The 24,558-nt window shown below is 41.6% G+C and overlaps 1 protein-coding gene across 1 annotated transcript in view; it reads left to right on the top strand.

The window, feature by feature from the left end:
- Nucleotides 1–24,558, top strand: part of PTCD3 (pentatricopeptide repeat domain 3) — a 34,917-nt gene that overhangs the window by 3,943 nt on the left and 6,416 nt on the right. Inside the window, exons 4-19 of the mRNA XM_059405674.1 lie at nt 4,019–4,064; nt 8,830–8,898; nt 9,297–9,401; nt 10,970–11,093; nt 12,893–13,008; nt 14,632–14,699; nt 15,929–16,016; nt 16,409–16,469; nt 17,178–17,263; nt 18,343–18,487; nt 19,171–19,221; nt 21,080–21,169; nt 21,465–21,493; nt 22,345–22,451; nt 23,414–23,492; nt 23,581–23,671. Coding sequence (XP_059261657.1) covers nt 4,019–4,064; nt 8,830–8,898; nt 9,297–9,401; nt 10,970–11,093; nt 12,893–13,008; nt 14,632–14,699; nt 15,929–16,016; nt 16,409–16,469; nt 17,178–17,263; nt 18,343–18,487; nt 19,171–19,221; nt 21,080–21,169; nt 21,465–21,493; nt 22,345–22,451; nt 23,414–23,492; nt 23,581–23,671 — 1,355 coding nt within the window. The remainder of the gene's footprint in view (nt 1–4,018; nt 4,065–8,829; nt 8,899–9,296; nt 9,402–10,969; nt 11,094–12,892; nt 13,009–14,631; nt 14,700–15,928; nt 16,017–16,408; nt 16,470–17,177; nt 17,264–18,342; nt 18,488–19,170; nt 19,222–21,079; nt 21,170–21,464; nt 21,494–22,344; nt 22,452–23,413; nt 23,493–23,580; nt 23,672–24,558) is intronic.

Genomic DNA, 24,558 nt, shown 5'->3' with positions numbered 1-24,558 from the left:
TATACCTGTGCCTTAAAAGAGTAAGAATATTTTATTGGAATCAGAATCACCAGGAAGGACGCCTGAGTGGCTCAGTTGGTTAAGCATCTACCTTTAGCTCAGATCATGATCCCAGGGTGGTAGGATCAAGTCCTGTATCCGGCTCTTTGCTCACTGGGGAGCCTGCTTCTTCCTCTCCCTCTGCTGCGAGCGCGTGCGCGCGCTCTCTCTCTCTCTCTCCTGTATCAAATAAATAAATGAAATCTTTAAAAAAAGAATCACCAGGGAATTTTGTTTAAAATGCATACCCCTGGGGCGCCTGGGTGGCTCAGTGGGTTAATCCGCTGCCTTCTACTCAGGTCATGATCTCAGGGTCCTGGGATCAAGCTCCACATGGGGCTCTCTGCTCAGCAGGGAGCCTGCTTCCTCCTCTCTCTGCCTGCCTCTCTGCCTACTTGTGATCATTCTCTGTCAAATAAATAAATAAAATCTTTAAAAAAAATAAATAAAATGCATATCCCTGTAGGTAATTCTTGTGAGCCTAAAGTATGAGACCTACAGATACACGAAGCAGTAAGGTAGAATGGGACATGACCGTGGCATATTTGCTGGTAGGAAGAGGCCAAAAATGGTCTTTCAGAACAAGGGAAATAAGGTATCTGATAGAGAGTATTGGCTAGTAAACTGAGGCCCAATTATTTATAGCCCAGGAACCAAGAATGGTTTTTACATTTTTTTACACTTGAAAAAAGTGAAAAGACTTTTTTTTTGTTTATTAGAAAGAGAGCAAGAGAGAGCATGAGCAGGGAGGGTCAGAGGGAGAAGCAGACTCCCTGCTGAGCAGAGACCAATGTCGGGTGCGATCCTGGGATTCCAGAATCATGAACTGAGCTGAATGCAGTTAAGCCTCCCAGGCTCCCTGGAAAAAACGAAAAGACTTTCATGACCATGTGAAAATTACATGAATTTCAAATTTCAGTGTCAGCTAAAACTGTTTTGGAGTGTAGCCTCATTTGCTAACATTGTCTGTGGCTACTTTTATGTTATACTGGCATAACATTCAACAGAGTCCCTGTGACCTATAGAGTAAAAAATACTATGTTTCCTTAAAGAGAAAGTGATGATTTCTGTGCTCAGGAATTTAGGGTTTTAGATCTGGGAGAACCATAAGGACTATAAATTCTTGTTGCCTTATTTTAGATATTACCTTTTAAGGGTGTGATTTCCCAGGTCACTCAGTTAACATAGAAGACGTCAACAAATTATACAGGGTCATTGTGAGTTTTCATAGGTGAATGTGGTGTGATAAAGGCAGTATTGTGGGCACCTGGGTGGCTCAGTTAGTTAAGTGACTGCCTTCAGCTCAGGTCATGATCCCGGAGTCCCTGGATCGAGTCCCACATTGGGCTCCCAGCTTCATGGGGAGTCTGCTTCTCCCTCTGACCTTCTCCTCTCCCATGCTCTCTTTCAATCTCTCTCTCTCCAATAAATAAAATCTTTTAAAAAATAAATAAAGGCAGTGTTGTGAACACGTCAGTCTAAATTGTATAGTCATTTTAGGGATGACAGGGAGACCATTTATGATCAGTGCATTGGTAACTGGGTCCTAAAAGAAATAGATACTAAAATTTATTAGAGGGGCACCTGGGTGGCTTAGCTGGTTAAACATCTGACTCTTCATCTTAGGGTCATGAGTTCAAGCCCCACGTTTAAAAAATATATATTAGATTGGGGGGCACCTGGGTGGCTCAGTGAGTTAAAGCCTCTGCATTCAGCTCAGGTCATGATTCCAGGGTCCTGGGATTGAGCCCCGCATCAGGCTCTCTGCTCAGCAGGGAGCCTGCTACCCTTCCCCTCTCTCTGCCTGCCTCTCTTACTACTTGTGATCTCTGTCAAATAAATAAATAAAATCTTTTAAAAAAATTTTTTTCTAAAATATATATTAGATTGGGACAGAGATGTGGATGCCCAGATACATTGTTGATCAGGCACTCAGTTGGAATAATACTTTGGAGAAAAGTTTACAGAGTCAATTTAAAATGTGTATACTTTATTGATTAGCTATTCTGGGGGAGCACTTACATAAATCCAGGTACTTACGTGTTTTTTATAACTTGGGAGTAATAACAAGCTGAGACCATCTAAATGCCCATAGATAAGTAGATAGGTGGATAATGAGAAGTGGTTACCATTTAAAGGAATTAACTAGATTATATGTAGTAACATGGATAGTACAGATTTATGTAAGTAAATATTCAGAATGACTGTGTTTTTTACGGCTCTGTGTATGTGTGAGAGAGAGAGAGAGAAAGTACCTGAAAAGTTCTGGAAATACAAAAACCAAACTTGCAACGCCTGGTTAACTCAGTCGGTAGGGCAGGGTGTAGAGAATTAAACAAATACCAAACTCAGTGGAGTGGGGGGAGGGGCACAAGATGACCCTATAACCTGTAATGTTCTCATTTGTTTTTGAGGGATAATGTATCCATTGACGTTGCTTTTTAAAATTACTCTTTTAAAATGAGAACTAGTGAGTACTCTTGAGTGTCATAATCTTACTGTCGTTTTTTCAGTATGTTAGGAAGATATGTTGACTTGCTAGGACATACATGCTAACGTAGCTCTAGGGGATGCCAAGAGATGTGAGGATTTCTTTGTCTCAAAGAAATTACATAGTTTCTTTTTGTTTTGTTTTGTTTTAAATATTTTATTTATTTATTTATTTGACAGGCAGAGATCACAAGTAGGCAGGCAGGCAGGCAGAGAGAGAAGAGAAGCAGACTCCCCACTGAGCAGAGAGCCCCATGTGGGGCTTGATCCCAGGACCCTGGGATCATGACCTGAGCTGAATGCAGAGGCTTTAACCCACTGAGCCACCCAGGTGCCCCCATAAATGTGGTTTTAAAAAAAGGATAGAAAACCCAGTGGATTTTATACACATCAGGACATTATTCAGTCTTGATGTAATACAAAATTTCCTGTATGTTTTGTCTATTAGAGATGATTTATGTTTATATAAATGTTACATTAAACTTCTTTTTTTTTTTTTTTTAAAGATTTTATTTATTTATTTGACAGACAGAGATCACAAGTAGGCAGAGAGGCGGGCAGAGAGAGAGAGGAGGAAGCAGGCTCCCTGCTGAGCAGAGAGCCCGATGCGGGACTCCATCCCAGGACCCTGAGATCATGACCTGAGCCGAAGGCAGCGGCTTAACCCACTGAGCCACCCAGGCGCCCCTACATTAAACTTCTTGAAAAATGCTTTTGGTTTATTAAATTTACCTCACTTTTGGAAATGAAACAAAAAATATAGCAGAAGTAGAAATGTATTTAGAAACAAATTACCTTGGTTTGTCTATTCAGTGAAATCTTTTTTTCTGGTAGTTAGTGAGGGTCTCCATACCCATAGCACAGCAGACAGCTGGCCTGAGATTTTTATAAAGGTTATATAGTTGAGAGGTTCTAAATGAGGAGAGTACAGCGGAGTCATCTGGGAATTCAGTAAGAATGTATGTGACAGTTCTCTGTGGAACTTGGAGTATTTGATTCAGGAAGTCCAGAGTGCATCTTGTGATTTATTCTCATATGTAGCTGAGTTAAGAGCCACCATTTTTTTAAAAAGCCACCACTTGAGATAAAAGAAGCCCAGAAAGTGCAATGAGAATGCCTAGGAAAATGGGGCACCTGAATTTGAGCCCCACATGGGTATAGAGATTACTTAAAAATAAAATCTAGGATAGATCGTTTTATGAGCTAGGGGTGGAAATCGCTAGGCCTTTGGAGATGGAATGATGACCATGCCAGAGAGGGTAGGCAGAGTATAGTAGGAACATTACTGCCCACCTTTAGGCAAAAGCATAGGACAGGTCTCTCGTTTTCTAGCTTGTTTTTCTAGCGATCTTGAGAAATAAGAGCTGGCTTTAGTTGAGACCTGAACTTTGTTATTGACCAATCCATACTGAGAGTAGAATCAATCACTTGTTCATTTTGTGGGTATGGAAATCCCTGCCATGGGCTAACTTGTGGTTCTTGTTCTTAGGGACAAAGTGGCTGTTCTTCAAGCACTTGCGTCCACAGTGAATAGGGTAAGTAGACTTTTAGCTTTTTGTTGTGGATCTTGAAAGTTTCTTAGAAATGATCTAATCCAGTCCCTTCCTGTGATAAATGGGGAAACTAAAGCCTCTAAAGGAACTGGCTCTAAAAGTGCTTGACTTAGGCCCTTGTCTTTTATCTCCAAATTCAGTGTTTTTAATCCTAAACCAGTAATCCTTAAACTTAATCCCCTGAAGAGCTTGTTGAAATGTCCAGCCCTGGGGGATGGTTTTGGTGTGATACTGTAATGCAAGTGATCTGTAGACCAACTTTGAGGAATATTGTGTTTACAGTGCTGTAAATAATGCAACAATAAAGAATGTGGGTCCTGGAGCCAGTGTTTTGTTTCATAGCTGAGCAACTAGCTTTGTGAGCTCCATCAAAAAGTTCTTTTATCTCTTGATGCTTCTATGTGTTTATAAAGTGGGGATTAATTATAACATCAAACTTTAAGGTTATAGTGTGAAATAATTAATGTTGGTACAAAACAAAAGGATTTGGGGCAGTGCCTGGCACAAAAGAAATGCTCAGTAAATGCTGGCTCTTTTACTATTACTGCAACTTATTTTAGTGAAATATTTGTCGATAACTTGCTCTGTTGACAGTTCACAGAGTTTATAGTCTGATAGATTAACTAAAATCTTGATAAATGCCTCAGAAATGGGAACTTCTTTTTTCTTTAAGGTGATTTCTGCACCCAGAGAGTACTGTGAGGCTCAAACTCACAAGCCCAAGATCAGGAGTCACATGCTGTACTGACTGAGCCAGCCAGGTGCCCCAGAAATGGAGCTTTCTGAGTGATTATATATTTCATCATACGAAAGCTATACTTTCAATTTCAGCTATGGGGATAATGTCTAAAATAATGAAGACGTTAACTGCTGTAATAGCTGTGTGGATACTAAACCTCTTTAAGGCCATTGTCACAGATTTCCAGGATTGTTTTCTGTTGTAGATGTTAAAATTAAGGAGTCATGGGCCAGACATACCCTGATACATCTTAGCAGTTTCTCTGAAAGGGTTTTTATAATACTGGATCTCCACACTGGCAAGCCATTGAGATTTTCAGCAGTTTACTTAGCTCTGAACAGGCCCCTGAAATGTATAAACTAGAGTAATGGTCTGCTGAGACTGATCTCAGTTTTTTTTTGTTTTTGTTTTTGTTTTTTAAGATTTTATTTATTTATTGACAGAGATCGCAAGTAGGCAGAGAAGCAGGCAGAGAGAGGAGGAAGCAGGCTCCCTGCTGAGCAGAGAGCCCGATGCGGGGCTCGATCCCAGGACCCTGGGATCATGACCTGAGCTGAAGGCAGAGGCTTTAACCCACTGAGCCACCCAGGTGCTCCTGATCTCAGTTTTTTAATGAGAATGGCCTTCAGGTCAAAGAAGTTATAGAATTATGTGTACAGTTGTCTGATTTATCTGGGTTTGAGCCCTTAAAATCCAAGGTATGGTTATTTATTCATTCAGTAACCACATATTCTACCCTTCTGATGCTTACCAGGCACTGTGTGGGATGTAGAATAAAGACAGTCCTTTCACAGTTCCTAGAGAGGGAGCATGAAGGAGCACTGAGAAGAGGGTACGTAACCCAGGCTGGGAAAGGACTTCCAGAGGAGCTGATAATTGGATTGCTGCTAGGAAGGTGAGCGGCAAGGATACTGTGGTGGGAAGAAGCATTCCTCGTAAAAATAGCAGCATGCACAAAGGCCCAAAGGCATAGAATGAGTAGTTGGTATGGTAGGAATCAGGGATTTGACAGGTGGAGACATGAGAGATAGGCAAGATGGCGAATGCTATGCTGGGGACTCAAGTCCTCTGAAGAATTTTTTTTTTATATTATTGATTTATTTATTTGACAGAGAGAGAACACAGGGGGAATGAGAGAAGGAGAAGCAGGCTTCCTGTGGAACAGAGACCCAGGACCCTGGGATCATGACCTAAGCCAAAGGCAGACGCTTAATGACTGAGCCACCCAGGCACCCCCACCCTGAAGAATTTTAAGCAGTGGTATGATAACCAGATTTTAGAAAAGACAGCCATGTGGAGATGGGAAACCTTTCAACTTTAATGTAGCATAAAGATCTTAAAACTAGCATATCTGAACCCATACCTTTGCGGTCTTCTCAATAGCAACTCCATTATTCTAAATGCCCAAGTCAAAAGCCTGGGAGTTATGTGTGACTCTTCTTTCTTTCATGCTGCATGTTAGTAAATTCTTTGTTTCTTCCTTTAAGATAGCTGTGTGTGGACTCCCATCATCTCTCCAGGTTCAGTGATTGGCTGGGAGAACACCCAGAACACTCAGCATATAGTCCTACAGCTACAATTTATTATAGAAAAGGCACAAAGTGAAGTCAGCCAGGGGAAAAGTCACACAGGGCGAAATCCCGAAGAAACCAGGTTCAAGTTTCCGAGAGTGTTTTCCCAGTGGAGTCACACAGAACACTTCTAATTCCTCCAACTGAGTTGTAACAGCATGTGTGAAACGTCTACCATGAAAGTTCATTAGAGACTCAGGGCCCAGAGGTTTTTCTGGTATCTGGCCACATAGGCACCCTGTGCCTGGCACATACCAGAATTCCAGACTTTGAGAAAGAAGTATAAACAGTTTAGGCACAACAAGCCGTTTCATCAGTACTGGGGGTGGTGGGTCCCCTTCCCAAATCCAGGTTCCCAGGTGCCAGCTAAGGGCCAGCCTTGCAGGCAGGCCTTTCTGAGGACAGCAGTCTCGGGCCTGGTAACTCTTTCTGCACATTATCAGATTCTGCACTCGTATGATCATCACCACAGTTGCTTTCCTCATGTAAGTTATTATCATCTAATACTCTGGACTGATCCCAGCAGGCTCGATCTCTTACATTGTCCCAGCTCCCCCCACACACTGCTCGCAGTTAAGCAGCCCTGATGATCCCAGTAAAATGTTGGATCACTCCTTCCTCAGAACTCGAGTGGCCTCATTTGTCATAATTGGGATAAAAACTGAGGTCCATATGAGGGCTCCTTAGGCCCTCCCGCTATCCTCCCCACCCCCACATTACCTCTGACAGCATCTCTTGCTATCTTCTTGGACACCCCAAGCCTCCTGGGCCTCCTGGCTAATTCTCTTTCCCACCAGGCACACCTCTGCCTCAGGGTCCAGTGTTTGCTGTTCCTTCTGCCTGGACTGTTTCCCTAGATCCATTACTTGCTCCCTCACCTGCTGAACTCTGCCTCAGTGTCACTTCTACAGTGAGGCCTTCCCTGACCACCTGCCTTAAGTTGTAGATCTGCTACTTTCTTGTCCCTTTTTGTACTTCATTTTTCTGCATAGCAGTTAACCTGTTTTTAATTCACTGTCTATTGTTTATTTTTACTTTCTGGAGGTTCCTGTCCTACTAGACTAAGCTTTATTTGGGTAGAGGGTGATTTTATTGTCTCCCTGGAGCTAGAATAAATGCCTGGCACATAGGTGCTCTGTAAATAATGAATAGGATGGCACTGAACTACGGCTGTGGCAGTTGGGATAAGGGACAGTGGAGTCAGTAGGGGAAGTTAAAAGAACTAGCGTGGGTTAGATCTGACGATATCTCAGTTGACTAGAAGTAGTGGGACAGGATCTACAGGTTGGACTGCAGATTGGTCAGTACCATTCACTGAGAGAAGACAGGACAGGTGGTGGCTTCAGGGAAGTTCACTTTGGGGTGCAGTTTGGTTTGAGGCATCTGAGCTACAGGGCCAGAGTGGAGTTGTTTCACACAGACCGTGGAGGACTTGGAAATCTGATCTAGGGAGAAAAGTTAGGAGATAATGGGAAGAATAAGTCTAGTAAGTTAAAAGAATCCCAGCATGTCACCAGAACTAGAGTCCCCAAACAGGTTTCTGATAGGGGTGGTGCAGAGGTCAGAACCAGAGCTAGGCACTAGTTTCAGTGTAATCAGGGAGTGAGCAGTCCGGGGCAGCTAACGGAGAACTGTCACCTCTGGTTTACCATTAACTGACTGACTGCCTCATTCAGTAGAGTGACATGACCACATGAAATGAGCCTCCCATGAGTATGAAGGGATATTGGTTTTGAAAGTGGCAGCAGGAAGCTGAGATGCCCCCAAAAATCCCACTTCTCTTTAATCCTACTTAGGTATGAGTAAGACAAGGTATCAAGGGGACAGTTAGGAGAGATTCTGGATGTAGCTTGAGTTTTCCCAGTGGAACAAAGGTCCCAGAAGGCCCAGGAAAGGAGGCTCTAAGGGAGAAGTGAGGAATAGAGGAAGTAATTAGGGGGCAGTTTTCAGTGAATGGTACTGAAGAGTTGTTCAGGGTTCTCCCTAAAACAGGGTAAAGCAGTATGTAGAATGTTCGACAACAGGGCATAGGAGAAGCTGCTGCTATTAGCTCCTTCCAAGAGGGCACAGCAGGATCCTCTATTTGGGGAAGGAACTCTTGGTGGGTAGTGGCTAGGTTTGAAGGTGTGCAGGACACTGGTACCCGTATTGGTTAATTCAGAGGATCTTTCATTTAAAACAGCACTAGTTCCTAGAAGCACCCTCAGATCTGAGGAAGCAGTCATGGGGGTTTGAGTCATTGTTTGCTGTGTGTGTAATGACATGCGTCTTACAGAGCTAAGAGGGTTGTATAGGTGTTCGTGTTTCTCTCACTACACACACACATATTTGTATATGTGTTACATATCTAATTAATACTTGCTTTACAGTGTTTTTGGTTATCAAAATTCAAGGTCTTAATGAAAATCTGACTAAAGAGACTTTTGTGTCTTCACAGGACACTACAGCTGCCCCTTATGCATTTCAGGATGATCCTTACCTTATACCAACATCCTCTTTGGAATCTGTGAGTATCTTCGTACACTTTCGTAGCATTGTTTTATCGTGTTTGGGTACAAGCACGGATACAGAATTTAACTTAACGTGTAGAAACCTTTGAAAAGTTAACAGTTCAGAGTTTTGGAGATTGGCTGTGGGAATGATTTGGGATTTAAAACTTAGGGCTCCTCACACTGGAGCAGTCCACTCGGCTTCAGTGCGCTGGTTTCATATACCCCCAGCTGTATAAGATGTGACCTAAAATGTCACACTCAGTAGCAGAGAGGGATATACAACAGCGTGTAATTTAACTTCTGTTTGGGCTTTTGTGTATTGCTGCATTCTTGGAGGGGTGGATGGTACGTGCTGAGAGTGTCGTTTTGATCTCTTGAGTCAGTTTACATCTAAATCCTTTTCTTTATATAGCATTCGTTTTTATTGGCAAAGAAGTCTGGCGAGAATGCAGCGAAGTACATTATTAATTCACATCCCAAATATTTTCAGAAGGACATAGCTGAACCTCATATACCGGTAAGGAGAGATAATTGTGATTTTTCAGGTATTACTAAGTAAATGTAAATGAAACCAAGTTTTAGGGCTAATATTTCAGTAGCCACTTGAATGGCCTCAGTATTTGGGTGAAGTCTTTTGATGTATATAGTTATCTTTGCTTTCAGTAGTAGCTTGCTTCCCCCTCCCCCCCAAACACCTGTGTTTGCTCCTCATCTTATTTTCCCTGTTTGGCTTCTGTGACACCAGAATCTTAGGCCTTTACCTCTGTGACTGTTCTTCTTGTTTTTTTTGAGTAGCTTTTCTATCCACTACTTAAGTGTAGAGGTCTTCTTAGGTTTCCAGGCCCAGTCATTGTCTTTTTCCTGTCTGCAGTTTTCCTGCAGCAGCAGTCCTTCTATTCCGTGTGGCATTCTTGTCTACCTGGCCCAGATCCCTCTGCTTTGATAGTCCAGTGTCCTGGTTTCTCTTCAGTGTGTGTCAGCCCTTCGGCCTTTCACTTTGAACTCCAGATTGTATTTCCAGCTACCTCTGCGTTGTGTCGTCATGGAGTGTGAGTGTTGTGCGGCGTGTTAGCTATTGTGCTCAGTGCCAGTGTTACCATGGCCAGTGGAACAGAGGCACCTCTGCTTTCCTGGGTTTATTAGTGGAAATAGGAGCGTCAGACCCATATCCCAGACTCCTTGCTTCCCAGAAGGCACATCCAGGCACAGCCTCCTGCTTCTCAGGGAGCATCTGCCAGTGACAAAGTAGGAGGTCAGTGTGATTGTGCAGGTGACAGTGCCAGAGTCCTGTGCGGAGACAGTGGCAGTGATGGTCCACTCGCACCCCTGGATGTTTCTAACCAGTAGTTACTCTTCTGTGCTGATGACCTCTGCTTGAAGCCTTGTGTGAGTCCCTGCCTCCCTGGCGGACAGCACTGTCACACCTTGTAGATCTCTCACTTACATGCACACTGCTGTTCTTTCCTTCCTTGCTCTGTTAGATGGGGAGAACCTTGAAAGTAGAGAAGGACTTTTACCTATGCCTCTAATTCCTCACTTTGTGCCTGGCAGACAATGGTCAGCATTCAATAAGTAATGAAATAAACTAGTGAGTTAGGTAAAATTAACATATTTTGGTGATGGTTAGTGTTCTTAGAGTATAAGAAGCATCCGGGCTGATAGGTTTCTCCTTTGCAAATCAGATATACTCTGACACTGTGAAACAAGATTGGAAGGAAAGGAGAGAGGATTGTTTTGGCAGAGGATGAAATAAATTCAACTTGAAGTTGGGGAAGTTAGTTGGAAACCGGATTTTTTAGATTGAAATAAATACTTATTTTTGGATGCTTTTAAATTCTCCCTGAGCTAGGAGATAGCTAAATGATCTTGTTTCGAATCCTTGAGGGGTTCTTTGATTTTTTTTTTTTAATGTAATATAATTCTTTTAAGTTACAGTTCCTACAAAGATGTATACATGGTGCCCCGTGTGTGAAACATGAATTGGAACCGTAAAGTTTTATTTTGGTGTGTTGGTGATAAAAGTTTAGTCCTCTTGGTTACTGCCCCTTTACCTGTTTGTGGTAATTAGCCATCTTCTTTTCCTAGTGTTTAATGCCCGAGTACTTTGAACCTCAGATTGAAGATATAAGTGAAGCAGCCTTGAGGGAAAGAATCAAGCTCAAAAAAGTGAAAGCATCTGTGGACATGTTTGATCAACTCTTGCAAGCAGGTGACTCAGTTCATTTAAAGCACCCCTAGGAACGTGGGCTCGGAAGTGGGCTGTGCTTACGTGATCCCGCTGGTTGTGAGCAAAAGTTAGAAGGATCTCTGCTTGATGCTGTGGTCATGCTTTTAAGAGTTAATATTTCAAGTTCTGCTTCAGCTTTTGTTTTTTTGGAAATGTAAGTGAGATGGAGTTGCAGCTTAGTTTACTGTGCTCTGAGCTGAGAAATGAGAGAACCATTGTTCCTTCCATTTTTAATCTTAGGCGTGTACATGCTGTATTCAGATTTTCTGCACTTTTTAAGTATGTTTGGAGGCATAAACAGACAAGGAATATTTTAAAAGGAAAAAGCAATAAAATGGGGTACTTATTCTAACTCTCATACCGATTAGCTCTGTGGCCTTGGAAAAATCACTTAATTTCTCAGAACTTCTGTCTCTAAAATTCTCTGACTGTCTGACTTTGATCTGGATGAACCTCTAGCAGAGTAGATCTCAATTGTATGGGCTGTAAGCTACCAAGACAACAATGTACCTATAATAACATCAGAGGCAGTGGGATTGTAAGTTAATGGACTCCAGAATGCTGTTCAGTGATTTAGGATAATAGTCAAACACAGAAGAGAGAGGAACTGGACTGAATCACTCAGTACATTCTTCAGCACAAGAGACCTTTCCAGAAAGCTGTGTTTGAGAATATTGGTGTATTGTCTGCTAGACATTGAATATACAGATGAATTGCTGAAGCACATTATAGTTTAGGGAGGCTTTTGCCTCTGCTTGTTGCATATGGTAATTGGTAAGTCTGCATTCAAGTACTGAGTGCTCAGACCTGTCTTCCTCTAGGTTCATAACACTGTGTGCTCTAGGCACACGCAGACCCTCTGTACACGCATCTAAAGACGGCATGTCAGCCCCACAGTTCAGAGTAACAGAACAAGCCAATATGCCATAGGGGTGGGGGCAGGTAGAGGAAGTTTTACTGCCAAGCACCTCATAAGTACCAAACACTTTGCTGGGCATTTCACATACTGAATTTAATTCTATAATGTCTCAGGAGTTGCTGTGTTTATAATCATTTTATAAAGGAAGCTGGTTATTAAGTAAGTTTCTAAGGATACAGAGTTCTGAGATGGTAAGATCCAGTTCAGTTCCCCTCCACGGCCTCTCTTCTCTCCACTTTCCCGTGCTCTTTTATGAGCTTTTAAATGTCCCAGTTGGCATTTTTATTATCAGTGTATTTTCTTTAGAAAAAATACTGTATCTTATACTTCCTGTTCCCTTTTTTTCCTAGTGTCAAGACGGGAACATAATGTTCCTGAGTATTGCTTTTTTAAAAACTACTATAACTAGACATTTCTGTTCACATCTTTAGGCAGGTATTCCAGTGAGGGCCTAGATCCAAGTAGAATAGTTCTGCTTGCATTTGTAGAAATGGAACTGGGCCAGGGGAACTGAGTGGCAGTAATTTGCTGAGTGTTCAGTTTGGAAATGATCTTTAAAACCATGAGATCATTTCTCTGGGTACATGAGTATGTAAACTAAGTGAACACAGGGTCAGGCGTTGTCCTGTGCTTTAGTCCCTCCTCTCAGACCCCACAGTTCGTAGGGATTGTGTCCCTGTCAGCGTCCCTTCAGGTGTTGGGGTTCACGTGGACTGCGTCCTCATCCGTGCTGAGAATGGGGGATGACATGAAGTATGCAGCCAAGAGAGCCACAGCCTGGAGAAAAAGCAAAGAATTTTAATGCAATTAGCTTCAGTTCTTTATTTCAATGTTTCTTTCCTTTTTTTCCTCCTACCCACAGGAACAACTGTATCTTTGGAAACAAGTAATAGTCTCTTGGATTTGTTGTGCTACTATGGTGACAAGGAGCCCTCAACTGATAATCATTTTCAGCAAAGTGAAAAATCTGAAGAGTTGGTAATGGGTTTTGGCAGTGATTTTTTTTTTTTAATTTATTTTGCCAGTAATAACCATTTCAAATTAAGATGGTTCTTATGCCCTATGTTAGGATAATAGAGATTTGTTCTGAGATGCAATGTGGTTTAGTAGCTTTGATAAAAAGTGATGTGTAGGAAGAAAGATCTAAACAATTACTTTAATTCTGGTTCCCTTAAAAATATGTTGATCTTGCCTAAAAAGTATGTTGACATTGCCTACCACATGCAGGCAAAGCTTTGACCAGAAATGTTTATACAAACTCCTCTCTTATTACTTACACTGACCATATGTAAGGAATAGGGAAAGACTCTGTGGCCCCAGCACCCCACCACCACCAAAATATGCATGCATAACATGGGCAGAGAGGAGTGAGCTCACTGTGCTGGGGTGTAGGGCAGTATTGTGCCAAGGGCCGGCCTGTAGATAGGGAGTGCTATCTTAATTTCTCAATCCAAGAGTTTTACTTCTAGAAAAAGACCCTGAGAACATCTTTGGGTCATGTGAATAAAAGAATATATACATCATTTTCATAATGTTCATACACATAGATAGAAAAATATGGAAAACTGAATGTCCAGTGACAAATGATTAGGTTATGGTAATGTGATTGTCGGGACTAGTGTAGGTCTGTTTGGCTGTGGAAAGATGCACCATATATTGAAAAGTGAGACTATAGGCTGGATGATAATATTTCATTTTTATAAAATATTTCCAAATGCATGAGAGAAGATAAAAGTTCTTTTCCTTCTATTTCTGTCTAATTTTCCTCCACTGAATATGGATTATTTACATACAGAGTGATTAAGACGTTTAAAATGTATAGGCAGGGGCGCCTGGATGGCTCAGTGAGTTAGGCTGCTGCCTTCGGCTTGGATCATGATCTCAGGGTCCTGGGATCGAGCCCCACATCAGGCTCTTTGCTCAGCGGGGAGCTTGCTTCCTTTCCTCTCTCTCTGCCTGCCTCTCTGCCTGCTTGTGATCTCTCTCTGTCAAATAAATAAAATATTTGGGAAAAAAAAATGTATAGGCAGGTGTGTTATTTCTGTGGGGCTCAAGCTAGATAGAGTCAGCTCAAGCCAGGTTGTGTTTGGATTTGCAGTTCTCTCCCATTGAGGCTGTGCAGGGTACCGGCTTCATCTGTCTCCAGGCTGTTAGTTCTGATTTCAAGTGCTAGCTTTACTTTTTGTCTCAAAGTGAGCTGATTTATGCTGAAAAAGTTACCAGTTTTTTAAATGAACATTTACTGGGTTTTTTCCTTCACCTTCTATTGGATCTGTATTTTATTTTTACAAAGTTTCCTTTGCCTTTTTCTTTTTTTTTTTTTTAATTTTTTAAAGATTTTATTTATTTATTTGACAGAGATCACAAGTAGGCAGAGAGGCAGGTAGGGAGAGGGGGAAGCAGGCTCCCCACTGAGCAGAGAGCCCGATGCGGGGCTCAATCCCAGAGCCCTGAGACCATGAGCTGAAGGCAGAGGCTTAACCCACTGAACCACCCAGGCGGCCCTCCTTTGCCTTTCTGGTTTTAAGTATCTGAGTAGGAGAACACATTGCATTGTCATTTTTTGTTTTATTTATTTATTTTTTTGGTGGTTCATTTCAGGAGGAGGCCGCAGAGGAAAATAACGAGAAACCAAAGAAGGCCAATCATCAGTTTGGAAACCTATGGAGGTACGTTACACGTCAGTAGAACCTTGTGTGGTTTTTTTTTAATGGGGCGTGGCATGTTCCCCAGCACCCCCTCAAGAAGATGTGCTTCTGAAGCTTCTAAAGTAGAATTTGTTTTCAACATACAGTGCAAGTGTGACCTTGGCATGATATGCATTTAGAGCTTGTTCCCTAAGATCTTTACTTCCAACGAGCAATACTTAGTTCTTCGTGTGCCTGTTTGTGGGCCCCCCCCCCATGCCCCAATTCATTTCATGTCACCTTACATATTGTTGGTTCCTTGGGTAGTTCCATCAGTGCTCCTACTCTGCAATATATAACTCACGTTCTGAAAGATTGGCTCAATTTGTTTGTGTAAGAATACACATGCACTGGAATATAGCTCTAAATTAAGGCAGCTGGCAAGCAAGCAGAAGTACTCAGCATTTCTAGACAAAAGGTGAATAATGTTTAACTAACATTTAGAATTGATGTTAACTGAATAGAAATGTCTGAGAAATACTTCACGTGGACATCTGGAGAAGGAGAGCTACCATTAATATCTGAAGTCTTTTAAAGTGATAAGTTGAATTGAATCAAACATTGAATTTCCTTAGTAGATTTTAATAATTTTGTGTAGTGGTTAAGAGCATGGACTTTGGTATACCATCCTGGCCCAAATCCTGCTCCTGATTTCCATTACCTCTTTGTAAGAGGCAGAAGAAAGATACAACTGTATAAGATGGTTACGTTAGGTGACTGAGTGTTTGATAGGGAAGAAGGAAGAAGATGCCCCAGAGTGTGACATGTACACGCTAGACTATGAGATTTTGGGAAAACTGCTTGTCCGTGGGGGTCTCTGGGGAGTTGTATATGGTTGAGAGAGGGTGGGGAAACTTCACTGTGTTCCCTCTGTACACTTTGCTTTTTGTTCAGTATTGTTATGTATTTTTTGTAAAAATTTTCAGTCCTGGTTCTGTCATTAACCGCGAAGCCACGGACTACTTGAGGTGTTCAAGCCTCAGTTTTTCCCACTTTTCAGAATGCTAACTCTCTTTCTCTCTCGAGGTGTTCAAGCCTCAGTTTTTCCCACTTTTCAGAATGCTAACTCTCTTTCTCTCTCTCTCTGGATGCTAGGAATTGTGTGTATGAAGTGCTTAGCAAAGTGCTTGAAACATTTTGAACTCTCAGTAGGTTGTGGTAGCTATTGGTTTTTCCTTTTTCCCCTGTTTCATTTACTCTTCTGTGTCTAGGCCAGAAAACAATGCTGAGAGAATCTTTGCTCTCATGCCAGAGAAAAACTCACACTCCTACTGCACAATGATCCGAGGAATGGTGAAGGTAACATTTATTTTTATACTTCTGTCTTTAATGTCCACCAATTCCGGGTTTTTCACCTTCAGAATTGTTGACAGTTGGGCTGGATAATGTGTTGCGGTGGGGGCTCTCCACTGCACTCTGGAGTGTTTAGAAGCTCCCTGTTCTCTACCCACTGCATGTCAGTGCTGCGTCCTCCCTACCCTCAGTTGTGACAACTAGAAATATCTCCAGGAATTACTGCATGTCACCTGGGAGGCAGAATTTCCACAGCAATGGAGTGTGAACTTCTTGAGAACCAGGACCTTGTCTGCTTCTTTTACTCTTGTATTCTCAAACTCTAAAACAGTTGCTGTGCAAATATTTCTTAAGTCAACATGTTTGATGATGTTTAACATTTATGCTCTGTCTCCCAGCACCGAGCTCTTGTGCAGGCATTAAACTTGTACACTGAATTACTAAACAACAAACTCCATGGTAAGTGTGTTTTTGGAGAATTTCCTTTTCTTTCCTTAAGAATCTGTAATATCGGGGCGCCTGGGTGGCTCAGTGGGTTAAGCCACTGCCTTCAGCTCCGGTCATGATCTCAGGGTCCTGGGATCGAGTCCCGCATCGGGCTCTCTGCTCAGCAGGGTCCTGCTTCCCTTCCTCTCTCTCTGCCTGCCTCTCTGCCTACTTGTGATCTCTCTATGCCAAATAAATAAATAAAATTCTTTAAAAAAAAAAAAAAAAAAAAAGCTGTAACATCTGGAATGCCTGAGTGGCTCAGCCGGTTAAGCATCTGCCTTATGCTCAGGTCATTATCATCAGGTCTTGGGATTGAGCCCCACATCAGACTCCTTGCTCAGTGGGGAGCCTGCTTCTCCCACTGCCTGCCATTCCCCCCCACCCCTCGCCCCGCTTGTGGGTGCACGCTTTCTCTCTCTGACAAATCTTGGGGGAAAAAATAAATCTGTAACATTTTGGAATCTGCAGAATATTTGATCTTGCCTCAATTATGAGCTCAATTCTCATCTTTTCATGTGGTATTGGTGGTAGAAGCAGGAGGAGAGATCCAGAGCAGGGAGTGATTGTCTGGTGTCGTGGGCACATGGGAATGAGCTAGGGGCCACATGCGCATTACTGCTTTGCCTTCAGCTGAGGCATTTAGGGGTTAAACTTCAACCTAGACTTCTGTTTTTACAGCTGATGTGTATACCTTCAATGCATTGATTGAAGCAACAGCATTGAGTGCGCATGAGAAACCGGAGGACAAATGGAATAATATACTGGTAAGGAGGAGCCCTCATTTTGTCTTCTGATGGGCCTAAAATACCTTTTCCTAGAAATAAAGGGGGTGGAGACGCATTTACTGTGCATTTTCATGGCAGATATTATCACGCTGGGCGTGCAGTGGTTGCATGCTTACACCCTCCCAGCAACCCTGCAGTTTATTTTATTTTTTTTTTAAGATTTTATTTATTTGACAGACAGAGATCACAAGTAGGCAGAGAGGCAGGCAGAGAGAGAGAGGAGGAAGCAGGCTCCCCGCTGAGCAGAGAGCCCGATGCGGGACTCGATCCCAGAACCCTGAGATCATGACCTGAGCTGAAGGCAGCGGATTAACCCACTGAGCCACCCAGGCGCCCAACCCTGCAGTTTAAATGGCTGTGTCTGACATGTGCATAGAAAAAGTTACCTGACCCATTGTCCATGGTTAGAATTCAGAAAGACCACAGTTGCTTCATTTCTCAGTTTTTTTCATTACAAAAATAATGTGTATTTATGGGAACATTTTTATCAGGTGAGTTTGGAAAATTATACTCACTGGATTGAAATAATTTCGGACTAGAAGTGTTTTTTGTTTTTACACCGTACAGTTTGTCTTTATACCATACTGCTCATTTTAAAGAAAAAATTCCATTCTAGTCTGTTCTTTTGCTTTACTAGGCAGAGTGAAGACATTTGTACAACTTGATCAAGTGAGGTGGGGTGTCTTCTCTAAAAGGCAAAGTCACTGGTCCTGCTAATAGATAAATTTTGGATAGGGATGTATTTATTAACTTTAGACTTAGCCAGAGAACCAAAATCTTTTTTATTACTTGCTTATATTTAAAGGTCTTATTTGACAGAGAGTCACAGCGAGAGAGGGAACACAAGCGGGGGGTGGGAGAGGGAGAAACAGGGAGCCCAATGCAGGGCTTGGTCCTAGGACCCTGGGATCATGACCTGAGCCGAAGGCAGACCCTTAACAACTGAGCCACCCAGGTGCCCCCCTTCCCCCAAATTCTTTTTTAGTGTGTGATATTAGTTAATTGGACAAATTACCTATCCAGGCATAAACAAGACTTACTGCTTTTGACTCAACTAGGAGCTGCTAAAACAAATGGCCGCTCAGAAGGTGAAACCAAACCTACAGACATTTAATACCATTCTGAAATGCCTCCGAAGATTTCATGCATTTGGAAAAGTGCCAGCCCTGCAGACCTTTCGTGAAATGAAAGCCATCGGAATAGGTGAGTATGTGTCCTGTCCCTTCCTGGAGGCTGAGCCAGTGCTGGCCAGAGTTCTCAAATCCAGATAAGTGAAAAAGAGATGGTAAACTCTTCTTGCTTTGTACAGAACATATTGAGAATTTCGAGTCCACCATTTGGCACAGTTAATTACAAGCATTGAGTAATGGTGGGAACTCCTTTATCTTCATGCTCTTTATGGCAATTACAATGTTTTTTTAATACTTCAGTTAGTTTTATGTGGACTTTTAGGGAGAACTGTTCACTTAAGAATTAGTTTTAAATCCCATGACATTTGCTGTCATAATTAGGTGTTTGGACCTAAATTTGCCACTGTGTTGTAGAGTTTGCAGTAATTATTAAAGATTGTTTGGGAACACGTTCACTTCAGTATGCGTTAGTATTCTGGAATGGAGAATTATAGCACACGTGCATTAGCTGTAACATTTAGTAATGACATGTCAAGGCTTTCTAAAAGTGATTGTTTTTTGATCTCTTTACACTTAACATTAATTCAGATGAGCTAGGAAAGGTCTTTGTTCAGAGGAATAGGAATGTATCATCTTTTACTTAAATACCAAGGTTGGTGGGTTTTTAGTTCATTGTGCCTCAGTAAACACTATTTTTGGACAGCTGTGTTTGACTTACTTCTTTTTTTTTTTTTTCCTGTCAACCTGGTAATTTAGAACCCTCGCTTGCAACATACCATTATCTTATTCAGCTGTTTTATCACCACGGTATGTATGACATTATGTATTAATTCACGTAGAAAGCTGACCCATTATCTTACGTTTATGTGATTGTTGTAGTCATCTTTCCCTGTGCAGGATTTAAGAATAGAGAACACAAATTAACATTATCCTATAGCCTGAGCAGAAAGTTACTCCTAGTGGAGAGGACAGGGTCATTAAATGTACTAACAGTGTTGGTGTACAATTACCAATGGTCAAAAGGTGGGACACCTGGGTGGCTCAGTCGCTTTAAGCGTCTTCCTTCAGCTCAGGCAGGGAGTCCGCTTCTCTGTCTCTGCCCCTCCCCACCATTCTTACAAGCTCTCTCTCTCTCAGATAAATGAAATCTTTAAAAACAAAGAAATGGTCAGAAGGTACATTAGTCTGGAGTTCTTTTGACTCTCCAGAGCTGTGCTTTCCAATAAAATAGCCATTAGGCATACATGCCTATTTAATTAAAATTAAACAACATTTAAAATTTCTTCATTGCTTTAGTGCTGCGTAGCCACATAGCTACTGTTTTCAGTGATGCAGGAATAGGACATTTCCATTTGTACAAGAAGTTGTTAGATAATGCTGCTCCACAGTAATCTTGACCTTATTCTGAAGTCTTGTAGGAGAACCTTTTGGCTCCGTTTGTCACCTGCTTTAGGCCCCCAGTTCCTGTAGGAGCTGTGCTCTGTTGAATGGACTTCAGAGCAAGGCATACCTGAGTTGAATTTCACCTGTCATTTATCAGTTTTGCCAAAAGGGACTGGATACCTTACCTGAGTAAATACTGCAGGGCTGTGATGATGAAATGAACTCTTGGCTCGTGCTTGAAAGGCATGCAGTAAGCACTCCTAGTCTGTCAGTTCTTAGCTATTTGCCCCAATCTGAGAAAGAACCCCTTCAGAAATGACTGTTCCAGTCCTTCAGACTTTACACGTGTAAAAGAGAAGAAATTGATTGTCTCTGTTTTGGTGGGCTAATTTTACAAAATCCACATTCTCACCTATGGGGAAGATTCTGTCTTTTAGGGTAGTGGTGGGGGGAAGAGGTAACAGATTTTATCTTGGAGGCAGATAAACAGTGTTCACAATAACTATCTTCTAAAATTTTACTCAACCTTGATGACGTTAGAGTGAATCTAGTGTTTCTGACCCTAAAGCCGGTTGCCTTTCTCTTCTACCATTACATACCACTTTGGTTCACTTGTGAAGCAAAGTCTGTGGTTTTGCTTCCTAAGTAACACTCAGGAACATAGGGGCAGGCTCAGAGCGGGAGTCTCCGTTTGCCTTACACATGTGGAAACTGGTTCCCTGCAGTAATGACCTTTAGGTATTTACTCAAAGGAGAAAGTCTAAAGAAAGAAAGGATACATATAAAGCAAATTATTATGTAACTAATAAAATGATAAGAAATGTCAGCAAATGGAAACATCCTTGAGGAAATTATAGAAGTACATCTGTAATATCATTAAAACTACATTACCACGTGTGTGCTGATAAAGGTAGGGAACAGATTGTATGAATAAGGTGATGTGTTGGAAAATTGTGTAGGTGCATTTTATACCTATTAGTACTCAGTTCACATGATTTTAAGAGAATTGCCTCATTCCATTAATTCTACAGTTCTCTTTTTCTCGGCCTTTTCATCCCGATCATACATAACTCAAATGATTACTGCCAAAATAAATAATTGTTTTTCTGAGTAACTGCCCCAGATCGTATGGAGAGTTGCCCTCTGTGTTGTGTGCACCTGCTTCTTTAGCGGGCATGCGCTCTGCAGGCTGTGTGCCAGGCAGTACGCTGTGAGGGGTGGGTACAAAGGGTTGTAAGGCGGGGGACTCCTTATAAAACCTAATTGCTTTTTTGTTCTGCAGAAAACCATTCAAAAGGATCATCCCTCATAATCTATGATATTATGAACGAATTAACAGGACGGAAATTTTCCCCAAGGGACCCAGATGATGGTAGGCACAGAAATTACTTGTGTGAGACAAAGAGCCTGCTCTCTTGATTGCCAGTTATTAGAGGCCTTATGATAGGACAGGGTTTGATTTAGCTTAGTTGTCTTACAAGCGATTATTCTGAAGAGGCCAAAAATATGTGTGGCCTATTGCTGTGTGCTTCCTCTACTAGAGTTTTTATTCCTTTAGGTTTAACTTACACGTTAACAGTTTTATTGCTAGGATATTTATTAATGCTGCTCACTTGAAAATGTATTTTATCCATTGTAACCAAGACTTTGTGAACTTTGATTTTCAGATATGTTTTTTCAGTCAGCCATGAGAGTTGTGAGTACTGATTCTTGTTTAACTTTTTTTTTTTCCTTTTAGTCACTTACATTTATCTTTAACTGGAGTGAGTGGGCTCACCTTGTTTTTTCATTTTCTCTTTTGTTTACGTCTTTGGTCCAAATTTTCTTTTTTTCCTCTTAAATTTCATACTAATTCACATAGCATCCTCCCCTTTGTTTATTGTATGTATATGTTGTCTTTTTTCACACCTTTGCTCAGATAAGGTTTCAGAGTATTTCATATTTACCTATTGGTCATTTTTTAAATTGATAATGGTTCTTTGGGATTTAGGTTTTTCATTGTATGTTAATTAGAAAAAGTTGTAGACAGTTTCAGGATGGGTTAGCATATCCTATTCCCTAAGGATAGTTGCTTTCCAAAAGGTTAGTGTGTACGCTTGCAGCTTTTCTCCTCCAGGTATCCAGACACACACAGCCAGGCCCGTTTCAACTGTATTTTGTTTGTTGACAGGTGCATAGTATTTCATAGGAGTATTTCATAGTATTTCACTGGAGTCTTCTACTGTTTGTGTATTTTGGAGTTACTGCTTGGGGGTTTTTTGCAAGTATAGTGAGGCTGAAATGAGCACTCCATCTCTCTTTTATGCACATAACCAGGTGTTTTCGTAGGATTGATTTCTAAAGCTCCAATCACTAGATTAAAATTCTGTTTTAGATTTCACAGAACTTGGGGTTTGCCTCCCTCCCACCCCAATCTTATAACTCATTTGCTGTGAACTAGTAATACATTGACTCAGCGTGAATATTCAACAAGTGACTCTTTTTAATGTAATGAGCCACTGTTTGGCTGGTAAATCTGAGTGATGCTTACTGCTTGCAAATTTTCAGTGCTCATTTCTCAGAGATCTGGAACTTGCTTATCAAGTACATGGCCTTTTAAACACTGGAGACAACTGGAAATTCATTGGACCAGATCATCGGCGTAATTTCTATTAGTAAGTGTGTTGGAAATGTATCCTTTTGCATTATTGGAGCCTCTTTAAGCAACCATTAGTTCTGCAAATGGGAGACTTTGGTAGGCTTCCTATGTCACCCCTGGAGGCAGCAGGCCCCTGACTTAAAGTACATGTACTTAAACAGTACATGTTAATTGAGCACTTGGAAGTTTAAGCAGCGGTAAAACTGATTTGCCTGACTGAGATGTCTGGTATAGTTTTATCTTTTAGATTATTTTTCTCTGTAACAGTTTAAATCTACATAATTATTCCTCTAGGCCCTATTTTATATTTTTGAATATATAGTAGGGTGGGTCCCTAACAATTTCAGCCTTTTTTTTTTTTTTTTTAAATTTTATTTAAAGATGTTATTTATTAGAGAAGGGGCAGGGGAAGAGGGAAAAGCAGACTCCTGGCTGAGCAGGGAGCCTGATGCAGGGCTCGATCCGAGGACCCTAAGATCATGACCCAAGCTGAAGGATGACGCTTAACCCACTGAGCCACCTAGGCACCCCAGCCTCTTGTTTTTAAAAAGGAAGGTACAGAGATAAAGCCCAAAGAGGCTCCTTAAATGAGTTGACTTCAGGTAGATAAAAACAAACAAGCACTTAAGGAAGCAGTCTGTTAATAGGCATGTAATGTTTGTCTTCAGTGTGTCTATATCCTTGCTTCATATTGCGTGCTTTTAAAATGAATGGATATTCACTGTCTGCTCACAGTGAGCTGAGAACATATTGAGGCAGTCATGAGCAGCTAGCTGTGGGTAAGAAGGTGTTAATTAGGAAGTCCAGACAGCATGGTTAGCACCTTCTGGGTCAAGCATTGGCCCATGCAATTTGACACTGTTTGTAACTTATAAGTTGATTTTAAATTCTGTGTAACAGATCATATAGCTGTGCTGTAATTTAATTATGCTGCTGTTTGGGATCTGAGACTAAACCTATCTTTTCTCTCCATTACAGTTCCAAGTTCTTCAGTTTGCTTTGTCTAATGGAACAAATTGATGTCACCTTGAAGTGGTACAAAGACCTGATACCTTCAGTAAGATGATCATAACCTGTCGTTGTAGATGAGCTGGTGGGTATCTTTGCTGACTAATACCTTAAACATATCTATTTCTCTTAATCAGGTGTTCTTTCCCCGTTCCCAAACTTTGATAGATCTTCTCCAAGCATTGGATGTGGCCAACCGGCTAGAAGTGATTCCTCAAATTTGGAAAGGTTGGTTTCAGCTTGTGTGTTCAGCACCATCTCACTTCATCACTTCATTGTCCTACCTACATTTTGATTAACAAACATGCCAACATTGTTAGGGGTGGAAATTTCCATTTTTCACTAAATTTAATGTATTATAGTCTTCTTCATGGGTGCTGGCTCACTTTGCATGTTGGATTGCATGAGCAAAGATGCATTGAAAGTGACCTAAATAAGTTTTTGTGTGACACGACAAAGGGAAGATCAGTGCTAATTACGTGACGCACCCTAAATCAAAATTCAGATCTCTACCTGCAGAGTCTTTGCAATTCCTCTGTATCATGCTGCATTCTTGTAACTCCGTTGTTAACTGGTCAGTGATACTTAATGCTTCTAAGAAATGGGCATAATTGTGGGTCTCTGTGTATAAACTGGCTGCAGAAGATGCTGCATGTCTTCTACAAGGTGACTGCAATCATAGCTTGAGTTTCTGTCGGCTGCAGATTTCCTTGTCTGAACACTTAGACTCTAGCCCCTGACCTGTTTCACAAGATTGCTCTAATGATTGTTATATTAAAGATCGTTGACAATTATCAAGTGCTGTAAAACCATGTCTTGCCATATGGAGCTGGTAGCTGCTCCAGGGTAGCACACCTGCTGTCTCTCACCTTTGACTAGGAGCAGGTCACTGCCTTCCATTGCTCCTTCATCCATTCTTTTTTTTTAAGATTTTATTTATTTGTCAGAGAGAGAGAGGGAGCGAGAGTGAGCACAGGCAGACAGAGTGGCAGGCAGAGACAGAGGGAGAAGCAGGCTCCCTGCTGAGCAAGGAGCCCGATGTGGGACTCGATCCCAGGACCGCTGGGATCATGACCTGAGCTGAAGGCAGCTGCTTAACCAACTGAGCCACCCTG

The sequence above is a fragment of the Mustela nigripes genome, chromosome 7 (assembly GCF_022355385.1).
Source record: "Mustela nigripes isolate SB6536 chromosome 7, MUSNIG.SB6536, whole genome shotgun sequence".
Lineage (NCBI taxonomy): Eukaryota > Metazoa > Chordata > Mammalia > Carnivora > Mustelidae > Mustela > Mustela nigripes.
Note: the sequence above shows the minus strand (reverse complement) of the source record. Positions and strands in the feature narration are given on the sequence as shown.